We start from the raw sequence: 25455 nt of genomic DNA on the forward strand, positions 1-25455 counted from the left end.
CGGGGTATTTATTACTTTCATTGCGCTCCAACAACTATTAGTGACTGCTGATGCTGGTGCGGCTGCTCAACAGTCGATAGTACTAGCTAGTATCCCAATGCAGAATAGAGATAACAAGAGCCACACTAGTGCTTCTTGTATCCAAGCGTTTTGGATGACCCGGGACCTGCCTGTCTTCTGCATTGTATCAACTCATTTTTCCAAACAGCACCAAGTACCACTGGCAGTCGATACCGAGCCCAAGTCCAGCAATTCGAGTTTCCCCAACAAGCCAATGTGGATATTATTCCCTCCTGTGCCGGTCACTCTTCGCAGGGAACCCAATCCATTTTTTGTACACCAAACATCCTAATCGCATCTCGTTCGTCGTCTTCATCGTCATAAGTTCTCATCACTTGCTGAGTCTGCAAGCATGCGACCTGATCCATTAGGTGCTGCGCAAAGCATTACAAAGTATTGTTGCAGCAATATCGACTTGTGCCATATTTTTGTAACGGCACTAGCGTTCTCCCAGCCCCGTAACCTTGCCGGCAAACCTGGCACCGGCACTACCGCGTTTTTGCAGTCTTGCGGCGGTCTCTGGAAGTGGGAAGGGCGGAGCGCGGGACATGACTGGGAGAGGACCCAGCGTGTCACCTTGGCCAGTGGGCCCGGTGGAAGCCCTCGTGGTTCGTTGCTCTATATAGAGCTGCGCAGCTGGCGACAAAGGGATCGCGGGCGGGTCGACCGGAATCTCCGCACCATTTTGAACCAAAAGCTCCGCCAAAGGGAAGGCCTTTAATGCGGGAGGGCTGGGTGTAGCAGAGTGAGAGGACACAGGTCGAGCAGGGTCGGCGGCGGCCAGCGCAAGAAACACCGCGTGTGTATTCCTCGACCGATCGTGAGCGTTGACGTTCGCTTGTTGGGCGATCCCCAGCAAAACTCCAGGGATATCATGTTTCTTAATCGATGTCACTAACATGTCGTCGGCAGTGCCGTACTGCGATACAGGCTCGACAAAAGCCCGCTCGACGTACTTCGCCGTGATGAATTTTAGCCGCTGCTCCCTTGTGGCAGGAGGGCCAGGCTTGATGCTCGGGTCCAACAACGACTCCCAGACCTGGTTGCTGATCCGATTGCCGATGAGCATCAAAAGTTCGACAATATCGACGGTGAAGGAATGGACGTCCAGAGTTAGTGACCGAATCTTCGAGACATGTGTCCCCAGAGAACGATGGATGCCTCCACATTCGATACACAAAATAATTCCAAGGTTCAGGGAAACCCAATCGACCTTGGAAGTAGAACCGCAATCGGCGCAATACTGGTTGCTGGGATCATTGCTTCTCAACTGATCTAGCAGTTTGGATGGACTTTCTTCGTAAGTGTTGCTGCTTGCCCGGATGTAGGCTGGTCTGGAACCCACTGTTGTCCGTCTTGACACGCCGAGAGCATCATTTCGCTGCGAATAACCATGGGGACCGGATTGCGACGAGCTCTTCCCAGTCAGCATCGCTCCGTACTCGCGTCCACTAGCCTCTTTACGGGGCTGTTGGGTTGCATGAGGACCAGTCTCAAAAGCGCTTTGAAGAGCGTTGTTGATGGCATTGATCCAATTGTTCATCTCATCTTCTGTTGTGGCTTGATAAATTCGTTTGTACTGAGGGGTGATCACTTCGAAGCAAAATCTTCGCTCAGCATCTCTTGCAACTCGGACGGACGCCATCCGCAAATCAATAGGATCCCGATGTAAATCCAGCTTGTCTTTCCAATTGCTGTACTCTGAGAGTTTGCCTTGATCAAGCACGATCCAAAACCTGCGATAGTCAATTACCAGCCACGAGCTTCAGATCAGGGAGTTCATACTTGTGCCAGGCTTGCTTGTTGATGCCTTTTGGATCTATATGGGAGCCCGGTCTGCTCAAAGCCCACAATAAACCTTCCTTCCTATGGGGTCCATTTTGCGACTTGTCAGCGAACGACACCGAGCTATCGTCAAGATCACGGATCCCTTTGAACTTGTTCGGGGTTGGCGCTATCGATGAGCCACCAGGTGATGTTGACAAGATGGAATTTGGTCCTCCAGGCAAGGCAGAGTTGCTAGTCGGCGATAATGTTTTGACTGAAGGCCGGCCAAACTGGGAGCTAGTACTGTCTGCCCTACTCAGGTCAGTGTCAGAAGTATATCCGCCGAAGCCATTCTGCGCTGGTGGTTGGCTGGTAACGCTCGTAGAGTGGTGCAGAGTCTCAGGCTCCACTGGGATTGGGCCGTTCATTTCGAGATTCCTGCGTTTCTCCTCGCGCTCAGTTCTCTGTAAGTTGTACTCCTTGTCCATTTCAGACACTTCCTTGACCAAAGCGTCCAAGCGTGGTGTCAAGCTTTCAACTCTTCTCGCCGCAGCAAGAAACGACTTTGCTTGACCGTCAGCATACTTCGTAAGCTGGGAGAGGAGTTCCTGCTCCTTGCGGCCGCCATGAAGGTCCTGCATGAAAGTGGAATAGTCGAATCTCTTGAGCTCAAAGTTCCTCTTCTTGGTCTGATACTTCGAGTCGCTCTCTGCCCGCTTCTTCTCTTTGAGCGAGTCTTGTCTCTGGCCGAGGTAGCGACTGACATAGGCATAGTAGTCTCGACTTTCGTCCTCGAAGTCTTTCTTCTTGGCCTCAGCTTGCTTTATGTCGAGATTGTAGAGCTTCGAGATTGGCTCGATAATCTGCTTCTGCAATAGCACGGCATTCTCCTTCTCGTATTTTAAGATCCGTTGCGCAATGTTCGTGAAGTAATGGTCCAGAGCCGGTTTGATAGCTGTGGTATTGGAGGCAGATGCTTCCTGAAGAGCCCCAAGAAAGGCGGACATGGCTTGATTGCATTCGACCTGTGCTTGTTGTGCGGCCTCGGCCTTTTTCAAAACCTTCTTGATTTGTACCCTCATGGTACCTGTCTTCTGTTCCAGCGACTTCATCGTCGCTCTGAACAATGGGCCATCCTCCACTGCACTCACGTCCTCTCCCGGTCGTTGGCACTGCACGTCGATTATAGGAGCTGGAGGTGCCACCGTCGAAGCACTCGAATTGAAGTCCACCGACGGAACGTTCGGGGAAGGCGGATTGACATAATCAGAAGGCCCTTCCGAGTCACTGACTGCAGATTGGTACGACTGTGATGAAGCCAGACGTTGCTTCTGCGGCGGAACCATAAGCTCAACATTAGGAGACGCAAGCGGTGTGAGAGTGGGCAGCGTCGCGTTGTGGACCCAGAAGGAAAAAGACGCCAGGGTATTCAGTCGATGCGCTCTGGAGTCATATTCGAGGAAACTGCAACAGTTGCGCCATCCCCCACCTCGGTCCTCATAGGCTTTTGGAGGTTTCCAACGCCAATTCCATTCGTAACTCACAGAAGGACTCCCGTTCGTCCCAAAGTCCCCAATAAGTTGTACGTTTGAGTTTTTGTGTAGGTTTGGATCTGCGTGAAACTCTCTTGTGATCAAGGTATCCAATTCTTTGCCGTTCGGGGCATATGCAAAAGTCAGGCCGCTAATGGTGGTGTCGACGGCTGAGGTTGCAGTGGATGGTGTAGCAGGTAAAGGCCCGGAGTTCTGACGAGTGACGAACGTGAAACGAAAATCCAGCTCGTCTTCGAGATCCAGCCGAGGAAGGAATGCGAGGGAGGGCGCATCGGGGTCCTAGTTGAGTGGTTAGAGAGCATTCAACCACCAAGGCAGTAAACGAACTTGAATGTATGAAATTGGTCGATAGTCCGTCGCATCTGGTTTGCCAACAAGACGTGACGCAGGATACGCATTCGGCGCGACACTGAGGATCACTCTTCCACGACTGTTGCTCACGATGATAGAACTAATGAAGACTAGCCAAAGTCAGCCGCTGGTCTCGCGACAAAGAGTGGACGCATACATCTTCCTTGGTCTTTCAAATACAGCAGGGGCCCTTCATCGACCCTGCTGCTCACATTGCCCATGACTATGAGCCTGGCGCCCAGGCCGGAGCGTTAACATGCGCCAGGGTCGGTCGATATCTCGTCGCAGGCGTTGTTCGTTTCAAGGAGGCTCTTGTGGGTCGGCCGAGCGGAGTGGAAATACTTGGAGAGGATACAGGCTTGATGGATACTGCGAGGATAGCAAATGGCCAGGTTAAGACAGACTGTATACAGGTTGCGGAGAAGACTCGTCTGGGTCGGAAGAGGTAAGATGGCCTATGTTGACTGTGGAGCGGCGACAGTTGACATGTTACCAGCAGGAAGCGACAAGATGCGCTGCCGGTGCTGCGCCTTCGACGTGAAACTGCGGCCAACACGGGCACGACCGACTGTACAGCGCATGCACCAATTTGGACTTGGACTTGACAGCGCACCAGCGACCCGCAGTAGAGGCTCCGGTGGAGTGCGCAGCCATGGATGGCGGATTGCCAGTGCCGAGGCCTGCCAAGTCCTGCCATTTTAAGCTTAACGGAAGTGATGCCTGATTCAACTACAGCGGCGATAAACATGTCTAAAATGCGGCGCGGGGAACAGAGGCACTTCAAGGTTTGGTCTCTGTTCAACAACCACCAGCATGTAGAATATTCAACCTCAGCAGATAAGCTCTTCAGCCGCAAGTCTGGTGGCGCTTGCGAATCCCGTTGCAAAGCTTGTCCTCCGCACTGAATGCGTATTAATTGCCGTCAAATGGCCGGAGCCGAGAACAACGAGGTCACTGGCATGTCATCACGAAGATCGAGCGCTCGATGTTCGATCCCGTACAGCGTTACACCCGGCACTATCCTCAGGTTTCCAGTCGCCCTTGTCCGTGGTCTTGACCCTCCCAGGTGTACGATATGATAAGAACATACAGTAGGTACCTGATAGCCCTCGTGCTACCCTCGACAAGTCCACCGCTTCGATACTTTGTGCCCTCCAACTGCCGCATTCCGCTAGTACACTCTGTCTAGCGTAGCCGGGGTTTCCTCGATACTCCAGCTTATGGGCACCAAACCGACCCAATGTACCTCTAGTCTCCCAGCCTCTACTATCGGTGGGGAGCTATACTTCTACAATGCAACCTCAAACCCCATGTTCATGGCAAGGATCACCTGCTGATGACCAAGGAATCCTTCCAAGCTATGTATATGTCCAATGAGAGATGTACCGTATGGCGAGAGATCGGCCCCGCCTCGCGAGTGTCATGGGTAGCTCAAGTCGTACCTGACGCACTCGAGTACCATGAGCCAGGATTCAATGCAGCAGAGCTCCAGGGTAGCTCCCAGGTACAGAGTATAAACAAACTGCGTGCCCCTCACTTGATTTCCTGGTGCCTTGAGAAATCTCTCAATTTCGCTCGCTGCCAGTCAACATGGGACCTTTGAAGAGCGCCATACTCGCTTCTCTTACTCTCCTTGCAGGTGTTGTGACCGCACAAGTTGGCTCTTTAGACAAGAACGGGCGGCCTACGAACTACACAGCTTACTACTTCGATCAACTCATTGATCACTTTCAAGACAGCCCTCGTTATGCACCTAACACGAACGCAACCTTCACCCAGAGGTACTACTTTGACAACACCTACTACAAGCCTGGTGGCCCAGTATTCCTATACATTGGCGGCGAGACCTCGGGGCCTTCCCGGTTCTCGAACCTTCAGACCGGTATAGTGCAGATTCTTATGAATGCAACCAACGGCCTGGGTGTCGTAAGTCATCATGTTCTCATACAGCTCGTGTACTCTGGAAGCGCACAGTTCGGTGGCTTCGTGATGGGTAAGGAGATCACGGCTAGTCCAATGCTTACCGTGACACCAGATCCTTGAGAACCGGTACTATGGAGAAAGTTATCCTTTCGAGAATACAACCACCGACAACCTTCGGTTCTTGACTACCGAACAGACCATTGCCGACAATGCCTACTTTGCTCAGCATGCCGTGTTCCCCAACGTCACTGGTGGGGATAACCTCACTGCTGATACCACTCCTTGGATCCTGTATGGTGGCAGTCTTGCAGGCGCCCAGACCGCTTTCTCCCTTGTGGAGTATTCGGGGCTGCTCTGGGGCGGCATTGCCGCTTCAGCTGTTGTCCATGCCGTTCTTGGGTATCCGGAGTGGTACAACCCGATTCAAAGAAACGGGCCACAGGATTGCATAACGAGAATCAACAACATCATTGACAAAATCGACTATCTCATCCAGAACAATGAGACGCAGGCTATCCAGCAGTTGAAGGAGATCTTTGGACTCGGTGCGTTGGAAGATCCCAGGGACTTCGCCATGACGGTAAGTTTGGACATTTGTACTCGGAAACGTGAGCGGTTCTAATTGACTCCAAATGTAGATCGCCTTCCCGCTCGGTGGCCCGATGAACTACCCGACCAACACCTGGCAGGAACTCAACTGGTATCCAGCTTATGACCACCCAGACTTCTTCCAGTTTTGCAACAACATCACGGATCTGAATGCGCCCGCGAACATCACTGCGGTTGATACACAGTTGGCCAATTACACAAACGGCTCGGCGTGGACGGGTCTGGGTGCGTACGCCAACTACGTCAAAGAAGTGGTTGTCTCGCAATGTCCAAGTGAGGACTTGATCGGTACCACTTCGTGTTTCTCAACGCAAAATGGTAAGTCCACCTTCTTGTCACAGCTGGTGATGTTCTGACATGTGTGTTTCAGAAACCTTTTATGCCCTGACAACCAATTCGGTTGCACGCTCGTACCTATACAGCACCTGCACTGAACAAGGTGCTTACCAACTGCCACAACCCTACGGAACTCCTTCGCTGCTCTCGCGAGTGATTGACCTCAGTTACACCCAGCAGTGGTGCACCTGGGCCTTCCCTCCTGGTCCTCTGGCGCCCCAAGCCGTGCCGTCACCCGATGGACCAAACCTGACATGGTATAACAAGTACGGCGATTTCAACATCTCGGCACCACGGCTGGCGTTCATCGACGGTGGTAGTGATGTCTGGCGAGATGTATGCTACCATGGCCACAATGCCAGCGAGCGATATGGCGAAAACCAGCAGCTCATCAGCGGAGCCGGGCATCATTGGGATAGCTACGGTATCCTGAACATCAGCGCTGAGCCGGACTTTATCAGGGCAGCCCATCAATGGGAGCTGCGGCAGGTTCAGACATGGCTGAACGAATGGGATGAGACACACGGGGGTAAGAGAAAGAGGGATGAATTGTAGATGGCGGACTGCGGTGTAATGCGGCATTGAGCGAGGCGGATGTGAAGGAAGGCATAAGCCACATGGTAATAGCTTTTGTCGACTAGAGCAGTAATATCTACCTAGGTAGGTAGGTAATAATACTTTGAGGTCGATGTCATGTCGGCACGAGGCTGATTATTGAGGGCACGAGCAAACAACTTCAAGGCTGCCAGAGAAAGGAAACTTGAAGGTCGTTGTTGCTCCACCGTAGAAAATACATCACAGTCGCGTATGCCAAGCCAAATTTTCCAGCGCTGGCCATTGCATTGGCCGTGGCAGCTGGGGAAGCATCGCGAACTTGAAGGACAGGCTCATTTTGCGTTTGGATCTTGGTCTCTTATCCTCTACAGACGTCCCGCGGAATAAGGATGATTGGGCGTGAGGCAACCGACTTTGCAGGGTAATCCGTTTCTGAACGGCAGGTTGTGCAGCAGCACCCACGAAATATGGCGACAAAGGCAGCGCCAGATGCGCAGAAGGCCAAAGATGCGCCAAACGCAGGCACTCCCAACCAGACGTGAGTGTCCTCCCGGCAGTGATACGAAAAGATTATGAGTTTGGCGTTGCTAACTTGTGTTGCAGTCTATACGTCAAGAACCTGAATGAAAAGATCAACAAGAACGAGCTCAAACGGGCTCTGTATATGCTTTTCTCCACCTACGGCCCAGTTCTCGACATTGTCACGACGAGGGTGGGATCGAAATGCCAGAACATGCGTGGTCAGGCTCATATTGTCTACCGCGATATCCAAACAAGTACCCAGGCCATGCGCGCCCTGCAAGGGTTTGACCTGTTTGGTAAAGAAATGGTATGGCCCTCTGCCACGTGGAATAGCCCCAACTATGGGACATGTGTACTAACACGAGCTGGCAGGTAATTGTCTATGGAAAGGGCCAGTCACAGATTATTCCGAAACTGCGAGGGACCTTTGAGCCACCTTCTACCTCTTCCTCCAATATTCCTGAAACCACTCAGTTACAGAAGTCGATATTCAATGCTCCGCCGTCACAGTTACCCAGAAGTGCGGTGGAAAACGGCGTTAAGCCGACGGAGACGAACATCAATAACGCCGCTCACGGAACCAAGAGACCCCGTGAAGAGGAAGAGGAAGATGATAATGAGGTGCCTATGGAAGAGGATGAGGACGATGCTCCGATGGAGGAGGATGACGATGATTGAGATGTCGGAGCAATGCTAGCGACTGGCTTTACATCTGAGGACAGATTACTCCTGCATGGAAGCTGTTACCAGTCGGACGCGAGGCGGGACCCGGGCCCCATGCACATGAGTCGCTCGAATCATCCAGGACTGGAACGTTGGTCACACATTGGGTCAAAGCTGACGAACAATCTACTCCATGATCCGAGAGGCGTCCATCCTCATGATCACTCTGCCCCTACCAGTCTACTGGGGACATGGAGGCCGACAGCCGATCCGACCAAGCCAATCCATAGGACCAGGTATGTTTCTGGGGTCAGGGAACTGTTCGAGCGGAGCACCGAGAGAGCCTCGTGGGTGTTGCATGGATGGATGAAGAAAGCCGGTCGATCCCAGACAGGATGATGCTGCGAGGAACAATGAATGAAGATCAGCACTGCTGGGACTTCGGTATCGACACATGGAAGAATCACTCACCGCCATACTGATTCCGCCCATGACACCGACATTTCCCAGAGACATGCGAAACCTGTGCGGCACCAACCAATCGTACACATGTTCGATACTAAGCGGTTTATCTCCCGATGAAGGCGTATGGCACGAAAACCAAAGGACGGGAACATAGTACGTCGGAGACAGGGTTATGGAGAAGTCGACAGTCAGCGACTGGCACTGGTCTTTGGGGGGAACAAACTATGAACTGTCAATTGATGAACTCAGATGAGCTAAAACAGCTCGCTCATACAGTTTCAGAAAATGCTTCAGCGTCTTCGATGGGTTCGACATCGTCCTCACTTGGGTTTTGGTCATTGCTCGGGTTATTGTTGTTCTCCTGATGCTGTAGACTTTGAATCTTTCGGTTCTGTTTGATCAGAAGCTCTTCCCCTGTCCATCGCACACTCAGCCAGTCCGTACCATCCAATCCATCTGCGCACCGGTCCTCGAGAGCTTTGCAAGCTTGACCGAATTCTGGCCGAGTTAGACTCGGAAATGCTTGCAATGTGGCCATAGTAGTAGCTCCAGCTGAAGTTCTCGATGAAGAATCATCGTCCTTCACTTGTAAATGAATGACAAGCCCCGAGCCTGCTTCCGATCTTCTGCAGCCGTTCGTGTACGGCGAGGCTCCCGAGAGTATCGAAACACTCGTTTCAAGGTAAGTACCTGAGGTACCTTCTAAAGGATACCTGTAGATCGCCCATGGTTTTCTGATTAGTACGAGGTCGGTAGAATCGGTCGCCTGAGGTGGCTACCGGGTATGGCATTTGAAATCTCCCACCATCTTTACAGCACGAACACAGCGCGCAGCACTAACCCCGAGATGGAATTCTGCGATTAATTGGAACTTTGCGATCGATCGCGGGGAACAAACTGACTTCACCTTCCCCAGTCTTCAGTTCTTGAGCCAAAACGATCCCATTCATTTCCAAAGTTCGTGTCCCGCTGCACCGCATCACAGATCTGTGGGTTTTTCATTCTTCTAGTATCTGCATCGCATTTTTGAGTCTTATTGACCGATCACTCTAACGCCAACCCGACGCAATTGATCCGCCGCGAGTCAATCGCAGAATCCTATCCCCCGACGGCCGGAGAGGACAGCCAGTCCACGAAGACAGGCGCGTCTGTCTGTCTGTCTGTACTTTTGCTTTTGCTTTTGTCGCGTACACAATGGCCAGCCAAAATCCGCAACAGCACAATCAGCAGCACCATCAGCAGCAACAACAACAACAACAATCATCATCAGTGCGCGAAGCACCGCGAGACGTATGCACGCCCGCCATAACCTGACCTAGTCTTTCCTTTAAATTCTTATCCTTTTTGTTTATTTCCCTATAGCTTTCCGAAATCGCCAAACAAGAAGAAGCCCTAATTCTCCCGCGCTTCACGGCCGATGATGCCCTCGAGATCGGCCTGGCGATCCGCAACCGCCTGCGAGCACTGACGCACCTGTCGGCAGTCGTCAACATCACACTGGCCAACAGCAACAACCTATTATTTCACGCCGTGTCGCGACCAGGTGTACAGCCAGACAACGACATCTGGGTGGCGCGGAAACGAAAAACCGTGCAAAGATGGGGTGTGAGTACGTGGTTCATGCATAATAAAATGCATGGTGATGAGGAGGCGTTTAAGAAAAAGTATATGCTTGGTGAATCGGCGGGTGAATATGCAATTCATGGGGGCGGTATGCCTGTGCGTGTGAGGGGGGTTGAGGGTGTGGTTGCTGTTATTGTGGTTAGTGGGTTGAAGCAGTGGGAGGATCATCAGGTTATTGTGGATGCGTTGGAGGAGTATCTTAGTGATGAGGAGAAGGCCGAGGCGAGGTCGCCGATTGATTGAGGTAGTTCGGTCGACTGGTCAACCGAGACGAGACCTGATGGGATGGGATGGGACGAGACAAGCTTAGGGGTCATTGAATACCACCGTTCTGGATAGAGGGGATCCGAGTGAAAACTAGTGGGAGGAGGATGTCTCTCACAAAGGTAGGTAGGTATGTGGTACTACTTTCTATCTGGCTTTGGTCTGCCTACCTGATGTGGGGGTTCGAGGAGCTGCGAAAGCGAGGCCGATATGGCTGTATACAGTATGTGCACTAGATTGTACGTACAATGGTGTAATGCAATGCGACCGGCACTAGGAAGTCTTCTCAAGCTAAGGTAGTTTTGATCAGGAACACTGGTGCTTGATATATAACCCATCTTTTGGGGGGTTGTGCGATATAAGTGGCCTGGACCTGGCAGGCTGTATACTTCTCACATTGCTTTTGACGAATACTGCACCGTTGCCTTGGGTGGTAACACTTGCGCATAAATGACAACAAACCATCGCACTGTGGAAGAGGACGCCCCCCCATACCATGCTATCTAGACACAAAACCACTATTTACCACACAAAGGAAACGCCATGCCGTGCTGCCCTGGAAAACATCTCGTTTGTACCTTTTGCAGGTCAATCCGCAGCAGTCGAGCGACGCGGGCTACGGCTGCGAAGCCGTTCAGGGGCAGTGTTGACCTCGAGAGAAGTGTTTGCAAAACTCTCCCTTGTTGCTCTAGGTTCAGCGGCGTCATCATCCCCGAGGATGGTTGAGCTGCTGCTGCTGCTATCCGAACCCGCCAGACTATGCAGCTCCAGCTCCTCTTCTTCATCGCGGTTACGGTGCCTCTGATGATGGTGGTCCAGCTTACCGTCAGGCTCCTCATGCTGATACAGCTTCATATTGACAAACATGGCGTACAAGCCAAAGTCATACGCCAAACGGAAGACGCCGGCGGCGACAAAGGCGATCCAGAACCGATGGTTGGCGGCGAGGATGCCCGTGACGGACGGCCCAGCCATGGAGGACAAGGTCCTCAGCATGCCCGTGATGCCCATGACAGCGGTGCGCTCCTCGGACTTGACGACGGCGGCAATGAACGCGGCACGCGGCGCTTGATCCATGTTGTTCAGCCCAGCGCGGACAAACAAGAGGGCCGCGGTCAGCCAGAAGCGCGGAGGAAAAGGAAAGATGAGCACCGCTGCGGACGATGGCACGTGCGTAAACACCATGGTGTTGATAAGTCCAATTTTGCGGGCCAACGGCCCGGCAAACACCGCCGCAATCGAGCCCAGCAGGTAACTCACGGACTGGACATCGCCCAGGGTCGACTTGGCCGGATGGAACTTGATGTCCATGTAGTAGTTGGTCAGGGAGTATGGGACCATCCCGTCGGCCAGCGAATCCACCGACAACAGAAACCACAGCTTGTACATGATGGATCGAGTCGGGGCCGAGATCTCGGTGAAGCGTGTGGTGAACCAGTACTTGATCTTGCTGATCAAATTCTGCTGCTGATGCCCGCCTTGGGCATCGACATCATCGACATCTAGCCTTGTAGTTCTGTGCTGATGCTCGCGCTCCCGCTCAGTATCCTGCTGCTGTTCGTCTTGCGGGACCTGCGAGTATGTGGTTTCTGTTGTGCTTGAAGAACCGTGCAGTTCACAGGCCTCGGTCAACAGGAGCATCAGCAACGCGTTGACGAGGCCCATGGCTGTGTAGACCCAGAAAAGGGCATGGTAGGCGTCGACGGCGGTCCAGCCATCGCGCGATTGTAGAAAATGCACGATTCGCCCAGACGCCTCGCTTCCAATGCTCGAGCCCAGCGTCGACGTCGTCACATACCATGCCAGAACATCGGACCGGGTCGAAGGCGTGGTGAGCTGTGATAGTACCGATCTGGAAAGGGAAGCAAAAGAAGATGAGCGCATAAACGTCAGTCAAACGGGTGGTAGATCAAGGATTTGGTGCATGGGGACCTTTTTGTTGGCATCGGCAAAACTCACTCTTCTATACTTCGAAAGGGCCCAAAATCACCACCGGTGACGCTGATGACACCCAGAACAGCCGCCAGGAGCAGAATCCAGAAATTCTCGAAGAAGGCGAAGATGGCGCCGCTCAAAACCATCAGAAATGAACCAGCCATCAACACCTTCCGGCGCCCGACCTTGTCCGCGATCAACGTCAGAAAGGTCCCTAGGAACACATCTCCCAGCAGCGTCAGGGTCATGAACGCCCCAATTTGATGATCTGAGTAGTTGAGTGCGGAGAAGAATATCGCTATTCGCGATACATGTCAGCCAACTCATTCATCTGCTGGGGGCAGGGCCGCCGTGGTAGTGAGTCATTTCCACGTTATATCCGTCCGGCATTCGAGGGCGTGACATGCAGTGTAACATACCCAAAATCAACGAGTTGGTGCCATACGCAAACATGCGGCAACTCCGTGCCAGAATGATGAGGTATGCATTCCGGCCGGTCTCTTGGATAGAGGCGATCCCAAATTCATGATAGAACCATTTCACAGGCCGGAAAAGAACAGACATGGCCTGTAGAGTGATTCGTTGTACTGCTACTGGTCCTTGCACGGTCAACAGTACTTGGCTGCGAACATTAACATGCTTTGCTCAGCGGCTCGAGTGTGTGTGTGTGTGTGTGGAAGGTGACAATCAGGAAGCACGGTTTACAAACAAACTTCCAGTGACTTGTGGGCTGGTTAGACTTTTCCGCCTACGCCTGTTCGGCTCACCAGCAGCCCTGCCTGGTAGGTTGTACGTCGATGAGATGAGGAGATGTGCGATTCCCGGCGCCGATTGCGTGCCAATGGTAATGACCCGATGTCGGGCACTCGTCCAGTCCAGTCATAGTAGTAGTGATGCCGATGATGCGATTTGGAGATATCGTTGTACGCGGTACAATGTACGCGCGAACCGCAGCACGCGATTACACAACATGTGTATTGAACACCGCTCGGACTTGTTGAGCAGCACGTGGTTCAAGTTGTAGGATCGTAACAGCGCTATCGGGTTCCCGCGCGACCCAATGAAAAGTATATGAACTACGATGTATGCTGTTGTTCCGAGGGAGCAATTTTGGAATGAGCGCTACCCCTATTCAGATATTATCCGATTTCGAGGTCCTAGATGCAACAGTTTGGGAGAATCCTCGATCCCAGTCGGCGCGTCCCATCCAGTACTGATGGATCGTCCTGCTTCTCGCGAAACAGTGTTCCAGAAGATCAGAATAGACAGAGCTGGTCTGGTACTCTTCCGTTGTATCACTGGAATGGTAAAGACACAGCCTAGGCTTGGAGAATCCTCCACCGCCCACTGGCCTGTTTTGCTTCGTCTATCAGCCAGCTCGCCAGACGGCAATATGTACAGATCCGCAGTCTATCAAACATCCAAGGCTTTCGTGCTCCGTTCCAGTCGAATGGCGATGAACCACATCTGTGCATAAGAGCAGTGGCCCCGCGCTATGTCGCCGCTTCAGCGGCTCAGGAAGTGCCAGATGCAAAGGAGCGCCTGTGCCATTTTGGTCATCACCAGATTATTATCTCGAACATAGCTACTACCTGGTAGGTACCTAAAATAATAATAACTCTCAACGTAATGCCAGTGCTGCCATGACAGTACCAGTGTAATCGTAAGGGCACTGATGAATTATTGCACAAGTACCCAAATGATCTGCCGTAGGACTTGGAACGCTTTCCCATTGGCCAAATAATCCAAGGCTCACCTCTTTGACGCGGCTTCTGGTTCCTGGATCATTATGAGCGTGTCTCCAGCTCAGTTTAACAGCCGCCCGTCCATCATCACTTTCACTTCCTCCTGTTGCCGTCCTCGAACAAGTCCTCAAGATGAACCACTTCCCCCAGGCTTGGGGTCGAGTGAGTGACCTCCCTCTCCAAAAGCCCAGCTTGAAGACTAACCCAAGCACAGCCCAGAGACGACGTTTACGGTCCTTATGACCGTTCATACCTGCAAACATCTGCGCCCATAACCCATACTCAGTCTCCCGCCGTCACAGGTACATCAGTACTAGGAGTCAAGTTCAAAGATGGCGTTGTTCTCGCCGCAGACAACCTAGGTATGTCCAGCGGCAATTCGCCCGTTCATTGCTGTACTGACGCCGCGACCAGCTTCGTACGGTTCCCTGGCTCGTTTCACCGATATCAAGCGCCTACGCACCTTTCCTCCAAACACGGTCATCGGTTTCGGTGGCGATGTGTCAGATATGCAATATCTCGACCGGTTACTTCAGTCCCTCGACATTCGAGAGAACTACCTGTCCTCTTACGGACACACCCTTAATGCCAAAAACCTGCACACGTATCTGTCGAAGGTGCTTTACAAGAGAAGAAGCGAGTTCAACCCGTTATGGAACATGATATTGGTGGCTGGACTGGACGACGACGAAAAGCCGTTCCTCGCCGCAGCCGACCTTCTCGGAACCACATTCTCCAGCCCGACATTGGCCACAGGGTTTGGTGCACACCTGGCACAACCCCTGTTGCGCAAACTGATGCCGCATGACGAAGACAGTGTAAAGGACATTACTGAGGAAATGGCTGTCAATGCCATCAAGGAATGCATGAAAGTGCTCTTCTACCGAGACGCCCGGAGTTTGGACAAGTACAGCATTGCTGTGGTGAGGAAGGACGGAGTGCAGCTCAAAGAAGACGAGAGACTGGAGAATCAGAGTTGGGCGTTTGCGGACCAAATTCGAGGGTACGGGACACAAGTCAATTAGACAGAGATGACATGGCATCGCTCTATGGCATGCATTGTGTTCTGGATGCACGGAGTTCAGGCAAGCCGAATTCCGTTAAGGTGGTATTGATTGCACTTGCGAAGTACCCGGTAGTAGTGGTAACAAGTCCACCTACACTACACTGCACAGCCATTCCAATCTGGGGGCTTCCTGCATGCTGCGCGCTTCAGGTTCCATGCCAGCAGCGCATTAACCGTACGAATCTGGCAACTGGAACGAGGGCAGTGGACGGCCGAAACACGGAGCCTGGGGCTGCACCAGCTGTGATTGGTCAGCCTTGCGGTGAGTCAGATGAGATGGACCGCATGACGTCCCGCGCAGTGAGATTTGGAGAGTCCAGAACCGCGCAGTACCTTAGTAAAGAAAAGTGCCAGCGCCACTGCAACTGATCAATCAATGCCTTGAATGCTCGCTCGTTTCTTATATTCCTACCACTACGTTCAACTTCATTTCTTCGTTCTACGAAAAGTTTCTAACCTCTGTTTCCTCTGTTTCTTGAGGGCTGTTTTTTTTTTTTTTTCTTTTTTTGAAGCCACTCACTTTTCTATTCCACCAGCGCCCTCGCTGTCCGCCGTCTTCCCAAACTGCGTGGCACCATGGAGGCCCCTTTGCCGCAGCAACCTTCCACAACAAATAATAGAGGTCAAAGACATAGACGGAGAGGCTCTCCGAGACGGCCACAACCCGGTCCTCCATCAGATTCACCCAACCCACTGAGAACTGCTGCTGGAAGGCCTTTTGGCGGACAGCTCACGCGATTACACCCAGAAGCACCAGCCTTCATTCCGGCTTCAGTGTCTCCCGCCCCTTCTACTACTCCCAGCACTTCCCAGACCAAGGAACCCAAGTCTCGTCCCTCTCGAAACAATAGGAAACCCTCGAACCGACCCCCACCACCAGCGCAAACCAGGAAAGGCTCGGTCTCCCGCTCGACCGCCCCTGATATCGCCACTCGGATTCATGAAGACATTACAAACAACATCTACGAATGTGCAATCTGCACCAACGAAATTGGTCGCAATTCTAAAATCTGGTCGTGTCGGACTTGCTGGACTGTCTTCCATATCGGATGCATAAAGAGATGGTCGAAAAACGAAGGTTCGGCCGTGCAGCGGTCAGGCACGCAGGAGGGTGAGGAACCCTCGGTCGGAAAGCAATGGCGGTGTCCAGGCTGCAACTTGCCGAAAGATACTCTCCCCACAGCCTACACATGTTGGTGTGAAAAGGAGTTGGACCCTAAATCGATTACTGGGCTTCCTCCGCATTCCTGTGGACAGACCTGCGGAAGGGAGAGAACATTTCCAAAACCATGTCCACACCCCTGCGATCTGTTATGTCACGCCGGACCATGCCCTCCGTGTACTGCCATGGGACCTACCCAGCCTTGCTTCTGCGGGAAAGAAGCGGTTACGAGACGCTGCGTTGAAACCAACTACGAAGCGGGCTGGAGCTGCGGGTCGATATGTGGGGATCTTATGCCTTGCGGCCTACACACATGTCCCAAGCCTTGCCACGAAGGCCTGTGCGGTGCATGTACCGCCGAGATTGATGCCCGTTGCTACTGTGGCAAGGTGGAGAGGAAGATCGAATGCCATGAAAAAGGAGAAGAGAAGGAAAGCTTGGACTGGGTCGGATGTTTCGACTGTGGTCTGCCGTGTGGGCGGGCCATGGACTGTGGAATACACCAATGTGAGAAATCATGCCATCCTCAGGAATCAATTCCGCCACATTGTCCACGGTCGGTGGACGTTGTCACACACTGTCCTTGCGGCAAGACAGCATTGGCGGAGCTCAACATTCCTCCACGTACGTCATGTACCGACCCAGTACCTAGCTGCGGGAAGCAGTGCGGACGGAGGTTACCCTGCGGACATCATTGCATGCAGCCTTGCCATACAGGCGAGTGCAAGCCATGCGAGTTGAAGATATCGACTCCGTGCCGCTGTACTCGGTCTTCATTCGAAGTTATTTGTCATGAGGCGACCAATGAACCCCCGCGATGCACCCGTATGTGCAAGGCCACGCTGAATTGTGGCCGGCACGAGTGTGGTGAAAGATGTTGCACAGGCGAGCGCAAAGCAGCTGAGCGGCAAGCTACAAAACGAAAACTCAAGCCACTGGGTGCGGTTACCAGGTTATTCGACGAGAATATTGAAGCGGAGCACATATGTACGCGGGCGTGTGGCCGGAGACTAAAATGCGGCAACCACAACTGTACAGACCTGTGCCACCGTGGACCTTGTGGCAGCTGTAAAGAGGCCATTTTTGATGACATATCCTGCAGTTGCGGTCGGACTGTACTTCAAGCTCCCCTCCCCTGTGGTACTCAACCTCCGCCATGCAACTTTCCGTGCACGAGGGCGAAGGATTGCGGCCATCCTCAAGTTGCGCATAATTGCCACCCAGATGAGGAGGATTGTCCGAAATGTCCGTTTTTGACTGAGAAAGATTGTCTTTGCGGAAAGAAAACACTCAAAAATCAACCCTGCTGGCGGGCAGATGTGCTTTGCGGTTTGGTCTGTGGCAAAGTGTTGAAGTGCGGCTCCCATACATGTCGTACGACGTGCCACAAGCCGGGGGAATGTGAAGATGCTCGTCAACATTGTCAACAGGAATGTGGCAAGGCTAAGAAGACTTGTGGGCATCCTTGCGAACAGCCGTGCCATGCCCCGTCTGCCTGCAAGGAGGATAAACCGTGTCCGTTCAAAGTGATGATTACCTGCGACTGTCAGCGCAAGAAGGAAGAAGTGCGATGCAATGCTCGAGCCAATGCGCCTGAGCCCGCGTTGCGACAGACATGCCTCAAATGCGACGAAGAGTGTGCCCGGCTCGAACGAAACCGGGCTCTGGCCCTTGCTCTGCACATTTCGGATGACCACACTGACGACCATGTGCCTTATTCAACCACGACGCTGAACATGTATCTGGAAGATGTGGCATGGGCGCACAAGCAGGAAGAAATTCTGCGGCTGTTCGCAGCGGACGATTCTGAGAAGAGATATCGGTTCAAACCAATGAAAAGTCGACAACGTGCTTTCATCCACAGCATCGCAGAGGATTTTGGGTTTGACAGTGAAAGTCTGGATCCTGAGCCCCATCGCCATGTTGTGTTGTTCAAGACCCCCAAATTCGTGTCGGCACCCATGAAAACTCTGGCTCAAGCGGCGAGGATAAAACGGGGACAATTGAACGTGGCCGCACCGATTCATTCGACCGCTGAAAAGAAGGCTGATGAAGTCAAGCACGAATACAACGGGTTCCTTCTACTCAAGCCCAGGTTTGCCCTGACCGAGGACGAACTACGGCCAGTGATCAAAAAGTCTGCGCCTGATACCAATTTCGACATCTTCTTTCTACCTCAGGATGAAGGTGTTGCACTGATTCCATCCATGACTTGGGACACGCCTGAGCAGCTGGTCACCCGCCTGACGAGCCTCCAACCCACCATTATCGGTGCCGTGACCAAGGATAACCTGGCTGGGTCGGTGGTGCTCTGTCATTTTGACACAGAAGGACCAGAACCCAAAGTGCTCCGGCAACAAGGCAAACCGGTCACAAATGAGATAAATGGATGGTCACAAGTGGCAGCGCGGCGAGCCGCTCCCGCTCAAGCACCCCAAGTCAAGCCGGTCGGACAGAAACCAGTTTACACGGTGCTCGGTAGTCGATTGGCCGAAGCCAAAAGGAAGAAGCAAGAGCATGAGGAGTTGTTGCGCAAGAAGGCTCAAAAGCAGGAAGTGGTGGATGACTGGGAGCAGGAGGTTGAGCGCGAGGAACAAGTTGAAGCTGAACGAAGAGCCAGTCTAGAGAGTGCAGATGGTGTTGATGAGGCCCAAACAGCGGAGAAAGCATGACCGTCAGGGGCCGAGTTGTCTGCTGCTGGTGGGGCAGGGTTCAGCTTGCATTGTCAAGCTGGGGGTCCACATAGGAAAGTGTTTGATAACGAGGCTGTGTGCAGTTTGTAGGAAGCGAGCGCGGGAGACAGACTGGTGGAATCTCAGTAACCAGCTCGGAACAATCGATAGGCTGTTGTTGAGTAGACGCGGATCATGCCGTCTCGGTTGTTCCGACTCGGCTAACGTCACTATTGGAGATAGCAAATAGCAGTTCTATGATGCCATCCGCTCCAAGTCCTGATCCAAGTTTCAAGACGCCACACTTTCATGCCATTCGGTGGGTGGGCATCGATTTGACGTGAACGCAGATCGCTCAGGGTCCGCAAGGGATGAATGTTTCGCTGGATCCGTTCCAAGCAACTTGGCCATGTCTGAGGTTGCTAACAGCTGAACAGGCTGAGCTTCCCTGGCACTGGGACTGGAACTGTGGCACTCAATGGCAGGCAGCCTGTCACTGTGTCACTCCGCAGCTGCGCTCGCTGTGGCCTCTCTGCCCCTCCTCCTTCACCGATACCTCGTGTGAATCGTTCCCTCCAAGTTGCAGTTGCATCGTTGGTCTAGTCCACTGCATATAAGTCCAAGACCGATTCCTTCTGACTCTCCTACGACTTACCACTGTATTCATTTCCTTCTTTCCCCCAACCATTTCAGCAACTCCCAGTACTTCGATCAATTGATCAATCGTAGCCCATCCCCATCGTGACCTCAGACACGTTATCGTTTCGTCCTCCTTCATTCTATCTTCGCTCCACACAATCATGGATCAACTCAAAGGAGCCTTGAACAGCTTTACTGGTGGTGACCAAGAGCAGAAGCAACAAGTTCCCGGAGAACAGACCCAACAGGGCAGTTCCAGCGGAGGTGGCTTCCTGGGAGGTCTTGGTGACAAACTCAACTCGGCTGCTGGTGGTGGAAAAGAGAGTGAAAAGAACGAGGACTATCTCGACAAGGGTAAGGCTGTATAACTCAATACATGGACCATCTTTCTTGTTGGGGCACGGCCGCTAACCACACGGCATGGGCGATAGGTGTTGATTTCGTCCAAGAGAAGTTCCTTGGACAAGGACCACAAGATAATGAGAGTGCCGTCGAACAAGCCAAGGACGAACAGATCAGTGACTTTATCCGGAGCCAATGTAAGGACTACCAGCACAGATGTTCACCTCTTACTTTCTGTCCAACCCCAGTCTCCTATTTGTGTTGTTTGTGATGTGGCTGACGGGTGAGCCCAATGCAGACAAGAGTGCGACCGGCAAAGACTTCCCCGTCAAGGACAAGGAAACCAAATTCTAGTGAAATTGGCCCTGACGGACAATGTGATGCATTCCAGGTAGCATGCTGTGTTGGAGCGAGAAGAGAGCCATACATCTGCACAATGTGACATGACCTATGGAACACGCCAGCGGTATGCTGTTAGCGGAAACACCACCATCCTCTCACATGGGGAGTGGGAGGGGTATCGTGCAGAAAGGCCTTTAAGAATGCTGCTGAAGCACGCCCTGAAAAGCGCAAATAGCCCGGGTTGCTTCTCATTGGAATTGTCATCGGCTGGGTCAAGCCTGGCAAAGCTCATCAACTGTTTCTGCACATCAGACGAATATCTCTATCAATGAACGCCCTTGGACAATCCATCTGCTATTCTGCCTTTCCATCCAATGACTACGTCCAGGTAGCCTCGCCATCTTCATTAGGTATTCTGTTCACATGAACATTCTCCATTAGGTCCTGCTTGACAGTTGAACTTGCTATTCCGTTGTAGGTCCAGGAGATCGTCCGACTCCGTCCTCGACGGTCAAAACTGACTCTAGTTCCCACAACGTCAGCCTTATTTAAGAAAATCTAACAAGTCGGCACTCAATTGTTGATGAGCGACGGGGATGCGGACGAGATACAGTTCCCGTACGGGGATGACTTCGTTGAGTTGAGAGGCTATACTGCTGCATGGCCCGTCAACGGAAGCTATGAAGGTAGAATCGACTGTACCTGTGGAAAGACGCCGCCAGTCGAGCCGGTCTCTTGGTTTGGGGGCGAGAAGGCAATATCCGCATGCAATGCCACAGCTTTACCCCTCGAGAAGATGTCCTGGTCGGGAGGCGAGCATAGAAGACGGCACAGCCATTCCAGCGGCCACCAAAAGCAACCTGGCATATTCTTCCTGGAATATACCTCGGTACTGGCGTGGCAGCATCAGATCATGTACGACGCCATCATGCCAACGGTCTCCTCATCACGTTTTCTTATCAAACCGACTGGACTCCCTCAGCCAACGTTCGAAGTCTTGCATCTCTGGGAACTTTTCCTTCCACTCGTTCGGATCGGCTCCAAACCCGTCGGTTTTGAACCAGTCAAACATGACCCCGAGTTGTTCGCGGAGAATCAACTTAATCAAGCGGCCCACAAATGGATATGTGGTCGGCATATCGGAGCCGACGACACGCTTGAAGACGTCGTTGGCTTGTCGAGCCGTCAATTCGTCGGTCGCGATGGAAATAGCTCGCCCCGCATAGGTTTCTGGATGCTTGAAAGCGTCCGCGGCAAGAATGCCCACGTCGGTCGCGGAGACAAGCTGTAACTTGCTATTGCTATCATCATCCATCCCGTTCAGCTGCCACATGGTCGCGAACGCGCGACCAAGAAAGTCCGGGGTCAGGTTCTCCATGAACGCCACGGGGCGCACGATTGTCCATTTCATTCTGCCGTCCAGTTTCTGCGCAGTATGCTTCAGGTGGGTTTCAATGGCGAATTTCGAAGCGAAATGTTTGACTGCGGTGGCATCCCGATCAGACCTTTCGGTCCCGCCCCTGTCCGCCGACGTATACACGAAGTGACGGACACCATGTGCTGCGGCCGCATCGATCAGGTCCTTCCCTTGCTGCTCCTCCACCCGAGGCTTCAGGGGCACCTGTACGCTGAAGACGCCATAGAAAGGAGGGGTGTCGGTTTCTGACGAGGCTCTGAAAATAGCTTTGCAGTCATCGAGGTTTCCCTCCAGGAGACTGACGTTGGGGTTGTTTCGTGTCAGGGCTTGAGCACTTTCACTTTTTGCATTGCGTGTCAGTGCCACTAGATGGAACGGCGGAGAGGGAGGGGATTTGAGCAACGCTCGAAGAACGGCTCCGCCTTGCTTTCCTGTAGCTCCGGTGATGAGGATCCGTCTGAGGTCGGACATGATATGACGATCTTGGGCAAGAGTTCAGTTCACGCGCAGAGACAAAACACAGAAATGGACGGATTGGATTTGATTCTAGTTGAGTATCATCTGGGCAAGCCTGACGTGTCCCTTTATGTATTCCTACCGTGAGCCTGGGACGAATCTCCCCATAGTAGTTGGCGACAGAGTGAGGATGTAAATCGTCCGCCGTATGTCCATGGAGTTGAGTCTCTGCACTGCATGCCAGTGGTCATTGCTGCCACTTCGTGCGACAATGTGTAGGCGTCATAGAGAAATGCGACGGACGAAACCCACAGTGTAGCGATCGAATTTCGTCCGTGGGAGCAAGCGAATGATATCCAAAGGTCCCGGTTGTGTTGATAAGCGACTCGGGGAGGAATGAGAACCAGACGCCGGGGCTTAGGGCAGTCGGGCATTGTTGCGCCGAGTCTCCGTCATTACTGGAGTGCCAGTGCCAATGCGGAGCGCCAACTTGAACTTTTTGCGCAAACACTGCAAACAGCAGTTCGGTTCGGCTCGCATCTCGAATAGAACACGAGCTGCAGTGAGTGGTGTCGAAACGGGCTGCAACTCGCGATGCCTCCTGCGACTCCTCTGCGTGCTGCCCGGCGCTCCCTGTATATATGCCAGAGCTGCCGTCAGCATCTGCGCGCGAACGAAACCGCGAGACTTGCGTCCAACTCGAGCCACCCGCAGCAGAGATGGATCTCGAAAGGCCATGTTCGAAAAATCCAAGAGGCGGAGAAAGAATGGCGGACAAGAGCCGAACACATCGAGGCCGGGCAGATAAGGCCGTTTTTGAGTCTGCTTGAGGAGAGAGGCTACATCAACCAAACCGTCGGGTGAGGCCAACTTCCCGAATCCATGAGCGCCCAACGTTCAATTGCCTAATGTTCATGATCACAGTTCGAAGGAAGACTTGAACCGTCTACTCACCCATCGCCGGGTCGGCGTGTATGCGGGAATCGATCCTACTGCGCCGTCGATGCACGTCGGTCATATGATACCGTTCATGGTGCTGGCATGGTTCTACATACACGGCTATGATACCCATTTTGTTGTAAGGGCTCTACGAACTCGAGATTTTTGAAAATGGATTAAGCTTACAAGTCTGAAGTTGGGAGGTTTCACTGCCAGCATAGGTGATCCGACGGGCCGGTTGACCGGTCGCCAACAACAAACGCCCTCTCAGCGAAAAGCCAATATGGCTGCCATGCACGCGCAGTTAAAAAGACTTGGAGTGTCCATTGAGAAATATGCCGCCCGACGGGGGTACGTGAAGGAGTGGGCCTGGCACCGAGCCCTGGATAACAATGTGACTTGGTGGAAGAATACGTCGGCGAGAGACTTCTTGGCGATTCTGGGTCGGCATGTCCGCATAGGTCCTATGCTGGGCAGAGATACGTACGCGCGGCGGTTCGAACACTCTCGGATGAGACGACACTGACGAGCAGAAACAGGGTCAAGAATAGAATGGAAAAGGGCGATGGCATGTCCTTCGCCGAGTTCAGCTATCCCCTTGTCCAAGCCTGGGATTGGTGGCATCTCTTCCAGAAAGGAGTCCAAATCCAGGTTGGCGGAGCGGATCAATTCGGCAATATCCTCGCCGGGGCCGAAGCCATCAAACAGATGGCCAAGGAGTCGCATGAGTATCAGCAAGCGCTGCGACAGACGCAGTTGATCGATGAGGAGAATGGAGTCAATGTCACTCCGGACCCCATGGGATTGACGGTCCCGCTGCTCACCACGGCTTCTGGGGAGAAGTTTGGCAAAAGCGCTGGAAATGCCGTTTGGCTGGACCCGGAGATGACCAGCATTTTCGATCTCTATCAAGTAAGTGGCCCAAACAGCGAATTGATTGGTTTTATGCAAGCTGACTATTGGGGGAAAAGTTCTTTTTGCGAACCGCCGACGCCGATGTGGAAAAATACTTGAAGCTGTTCACGTTTTTGCCGTTGGCGGAGATTCGCGCGGTGATAGAAGAACACGAAAAGGATCAGTCCAAGCGTGTGGCTCAGCACAAACTTGCCAAAGAGTTTGTGGAACTCATCTACGGGCATGAAGCTGCAGACACTGCCGAGGCGGAACATCGACAGCTGTTCAACAAGAAGCTCTCCCTCAGTGATATCACGGCGAGCTTGGCTGAAGCGAGATCGACTCAGCCTGCAGCCGCTGACAGCCCAAGTTTTATCAATCCTTCGTTGAATAAACATGCGCAACCGCTGCGCCGTGAGGATAATGCCGCGGTCCATGTCAAATTGCCCAAGAGCCTGGTCATTGGAAAACCTTTGAGTCATGTCCTTTGGGCCGTGGGCCTGGCAGGATCTCGCACCGAAGGGCAGCGACTGATCAACGCTGGAGGTGCCTACATTGGAGCCAATGCAGACGCAAAGAGCGGCATGGATGATGCGCTCAGCTTCACGCCAGCTAAGACTGCCGCGTGGGAGGAGCTCTCCAAATTCATCATTGATGAAAAGATCCTCATCCTCCGAGTGGGTAAGTGGCGGTTGAAAATCATAGATATCGTTCCGGATGAGGAGTATGAAGCTGCCGGATTGACCTGTCAGGCTTGGGAGTCGCTCAAAGAAGCTCAAGCCAGAGAACAAGAACAACAGCAGCAGCCGGGTGCAGAACCTGCTGGGCAGAAGGCACAGGCATCCTGAAGTCTGCTGTGCGGACGCGAGAGAATAAAATTGGGACAACCTTACGTGTTCTTGTATCAAGATTATATCCTCACTTGTACCAATATTATATCCTCTCAACTGGTTCTTGTACAGCACCTACGCGACATGGCAATACGCGAGCAGTCTGGTACTTGCTCGGAACGGATTGTAGGCGACAAGGCTGAAGCCGCCCCCAGGGGTCCGTGGGGAATCGCGTTTAAGTGCACATTGTACCGTAGACACTCTACGCGTCCTCGACGCGCTAATTCCTCCCCGCGCGAGTTCCATCACTTTCGTCCCTGAACTT

General features: G+C 52.8%; 12 protein-coding genes across 12 annotated transcripts; 7 read left to right on the forward strand and 5 right to left on the reverse strand.

The window, feature by feature from the left end:
- Window positions 1-4653, reverse strand: HMPREF1120_00751 (uncharacterized protein). The gene is made up of 4 exons (XM_009154753.1): window positions 3889-4653; window positions 3708-3841; window positions 1846-3659; window positions 1-1796 (listed from the first exon to the last, which is right to left on the reverse strand). The coding sequence occupies exons 1-4, from the start codon at window positions 3950-3952 to the stop codon at window positions 500-502; spliced, it is 3309 nt and encodes a 1102-aa protein (XP_009153001.1). The 5' UTR covers window positions 3953-4653; the 3' UTR covers window positions 1-499.
- Window positions 4654-5321: 668 nt separating this feature from the next.
- On the forward strand, window positions 5322-7154 carry HMPREF1120_00752 (extracelular serine carboxypeptidase; the record flags this gene model as incomplete). The annotated part of the gene is made up of 4 exons (XM_009154754.1): window positions 5322-5657; window positions 5767-6234; window positions 6293-6581; window positions 6634-7154. The coding sequence occupies 4 exons, from the start codon at window positions 5322-5324 to the stop codon at window positions 7152-7154; spliced, it is 1614 nt and encodes a 537-aa protein (XP_009153002.1).
- A 467-nt stretch (window positions 7155-7621) lies between these two features.
- HMPREF1120_00753 (U2 small nuclear ribonucleoprotein B'') lies at window positions 7622-8354 on the forward strand (the record flags this gene model as incomplete). The annotated part of the gene is made up of 3 exons (XM_009154755.1): window positions 7622-7692; window positions 7758-7983; window positions 8049-8354. 3 exons carry the CDS (start codon window positions 7622-7624, stop codon window positions 8352-8354), a joined length of 603 nt encoding a protein of 200 aa, XP_009153003.1.
- Window positions 7975-10109, reverse strand: HMPREF1120_00754 (uncharacterized protein). Its single transcript, XM_009154756.1, has 3 exons — window positions 9079-10109; window positions 8811-9026; window positions 7975-8740 (listed from the first exon to the last, which is right to left on the reverse strand). The coding sequence occupies exons 1-3, from the start codon at window positions 9340-9342 to the stop codon at window positions 8561-8563; spliced, it is 660 nt and encodes a 219-aa protein (XP_009153004.1). The 5' UTR covers window positions 9343-10109; the 3' UTR covers window positions 7975-8560.
- On the forward strand, window positions 9999-10670 carry HMPREF1120_00755 (uncharacterized protein; the record flags this gene model as incomplete). Its single annotated transcript, XM_009154757.1, has 2 exons — window positions 9999-10094; window positions 10167-10670. The coding sequence occupies 2 exons, from the start codon at window positions 9999-10001 to the stop codon at window positions 10668-10670; spliced, it is 600 nt and encodes a 199-aa protein (XP_009153005.1).
- A 165-nt stretch (window positions 10671-10835) lies between these two features.
- On the reverse strand, window positions 10836-13693 carry HMPREF1120_00756 (uncharacterized protein). Its single transcript, XM_009154758.1, has 3 exons — window positions 13046-13693; window positions 12651-12924; window positions 10836-12543 (listed from the first exon to the last, which is right to left on the reverse strand). The coding sequence occupies exons 1-3, from the start codon at window positions 13188-13190 to the stop codon at window positions 11280-11282; spliced, it is 1683 nt and encodes a 560-aa protein (XP_009153006.1). The 5' UTR covers window positions 13191-13693; the 3' UTR covers window positions 10836-11279.
- Window positions 13694-14503: 810 nt separating this feature from the next.
- On the forward strand, window positions 14504-15396 carry HMPREF1120_00757 (20S proteasome subunit beta 7; the record flags this gene model as incomplete). Its single annotated transcript, XM_009154759.1, has 3 exons — window positions 14504-14533; window positions 14586-14733; window positions 14786-15396. The coding sequence occupies 3 exons, from the start codon at window positions 14504-14506 to the stop codon at window positions 15394-15396; spliced, it is 789 nt and encodes a 262-aa protein (XP_009153007.1).
- Window positions 15397-17021: 1625 nt separating this feature from the next.
- HMPREF1120_00758 (uncharacterized protein) lies at window positions 17022-20231 on the reverse strand. The gene is made up of 3 exons (XM_009154760.1): window positions 19927-20231; window positions 18219-19870; window positions 17022-18136 (listed from the first exon to the last, which is right to left on the reverse strand). Exon 3 carries the CDS (start codon window positions 18081-18083, stop codon window positions 17610-17612), a length of 474 nt encoding a protein of 157 aa, XP_009153008.1. The 5' UTR covers window positions 18084-18136; window positions 18219-19870; window positions 19927-20231; the 3' UTR covers window positions 17022-17609.
- HMPREF1120_00759 (uncharacterized protein) lies at window positions 18129-19271 on the forward strand (the record flags this gene model as incomplete). Its single annotated transcript, XM_009154761.1, has 1 exon — window positions 18129-19271. One exon carries the CDS (start codon window positions 18129-18131, stop codon window positions 19269-19271), a length of 1143 nt encoding a protein of 380 aa, XP_009153009.1.
- HMPREF1120_00760 (uncharacterized protein) lies at window positions 20072-20606 on the forward strand (the record flags this gene model as incomplete). The annotated part of the gene is made up of 3 exons (XM_009154762.1): window positions 20072-20264; window positions 20342-20449; window positions 20551-20606. 3 exons carry the CDS (start codon window positions 20072-20074, stop codon window positions 20604-20606), a joined length of 357 nt encoding a protein of 118 aa, XP_009153010.1.
- Window positions 20607-20821: 215 nt separating this feature from the next.
- Window positions 20822-22851, reverse strand: HMPREF1120_00761 (uncharacterized protein). The gene has a single exon (XM_009154763.1). The coding sequence runs from the start codon at window positions 22480-22482 to the stop codon at window positions 21541-21543; it is 942 nt and encodes a 313-aa protein (XP_009153011.1). The 5' UTR covers window positions 22483-22851; the 3' UTR covers window positions 20822-21540.
- Window positions 22852-23061: 210 nt separating this feature from the next.
- On the forward strand, window positions 23062-25148 carry HMPREF1120_00762 (tyrosyl-tRNA synthetase; the record flags this gene model as incomplete). Its single annotated transcript, XM_009154764.1, has 5 exons — window positions 23062-23327; window positions 23392-23545; window positions 23603-23889; window positions 23946-24318; window positions 24378-25148. 5 exons carry the CDS (start codon window positions 23062-23064, stop codon window positions 25146-25148), a joined length of 1851 nt encoding a protein of 616 aa, XP_009153012.1.
- Between the last annotated feature and the right edge of the window lie 307 nt (window positions 25149-25455).

The sequence above is a fragment of the Exophiala dermatitidis genome (assembly GCF_000230625.1).
Source record: "Exophiala dermatitidis NIH/UT8656 unplaced genomic scaffold supercont1.1, whole genome shotgun sequence".
NCBI classification, from domain to species: domain Eukaryota; kingdom Fungi; phylum Ascomycota; class Eurotiomycetes; order Chaetothyriales; family Herpotrichiellaceae; genus Exophiala; species Exophiala dermatitidis.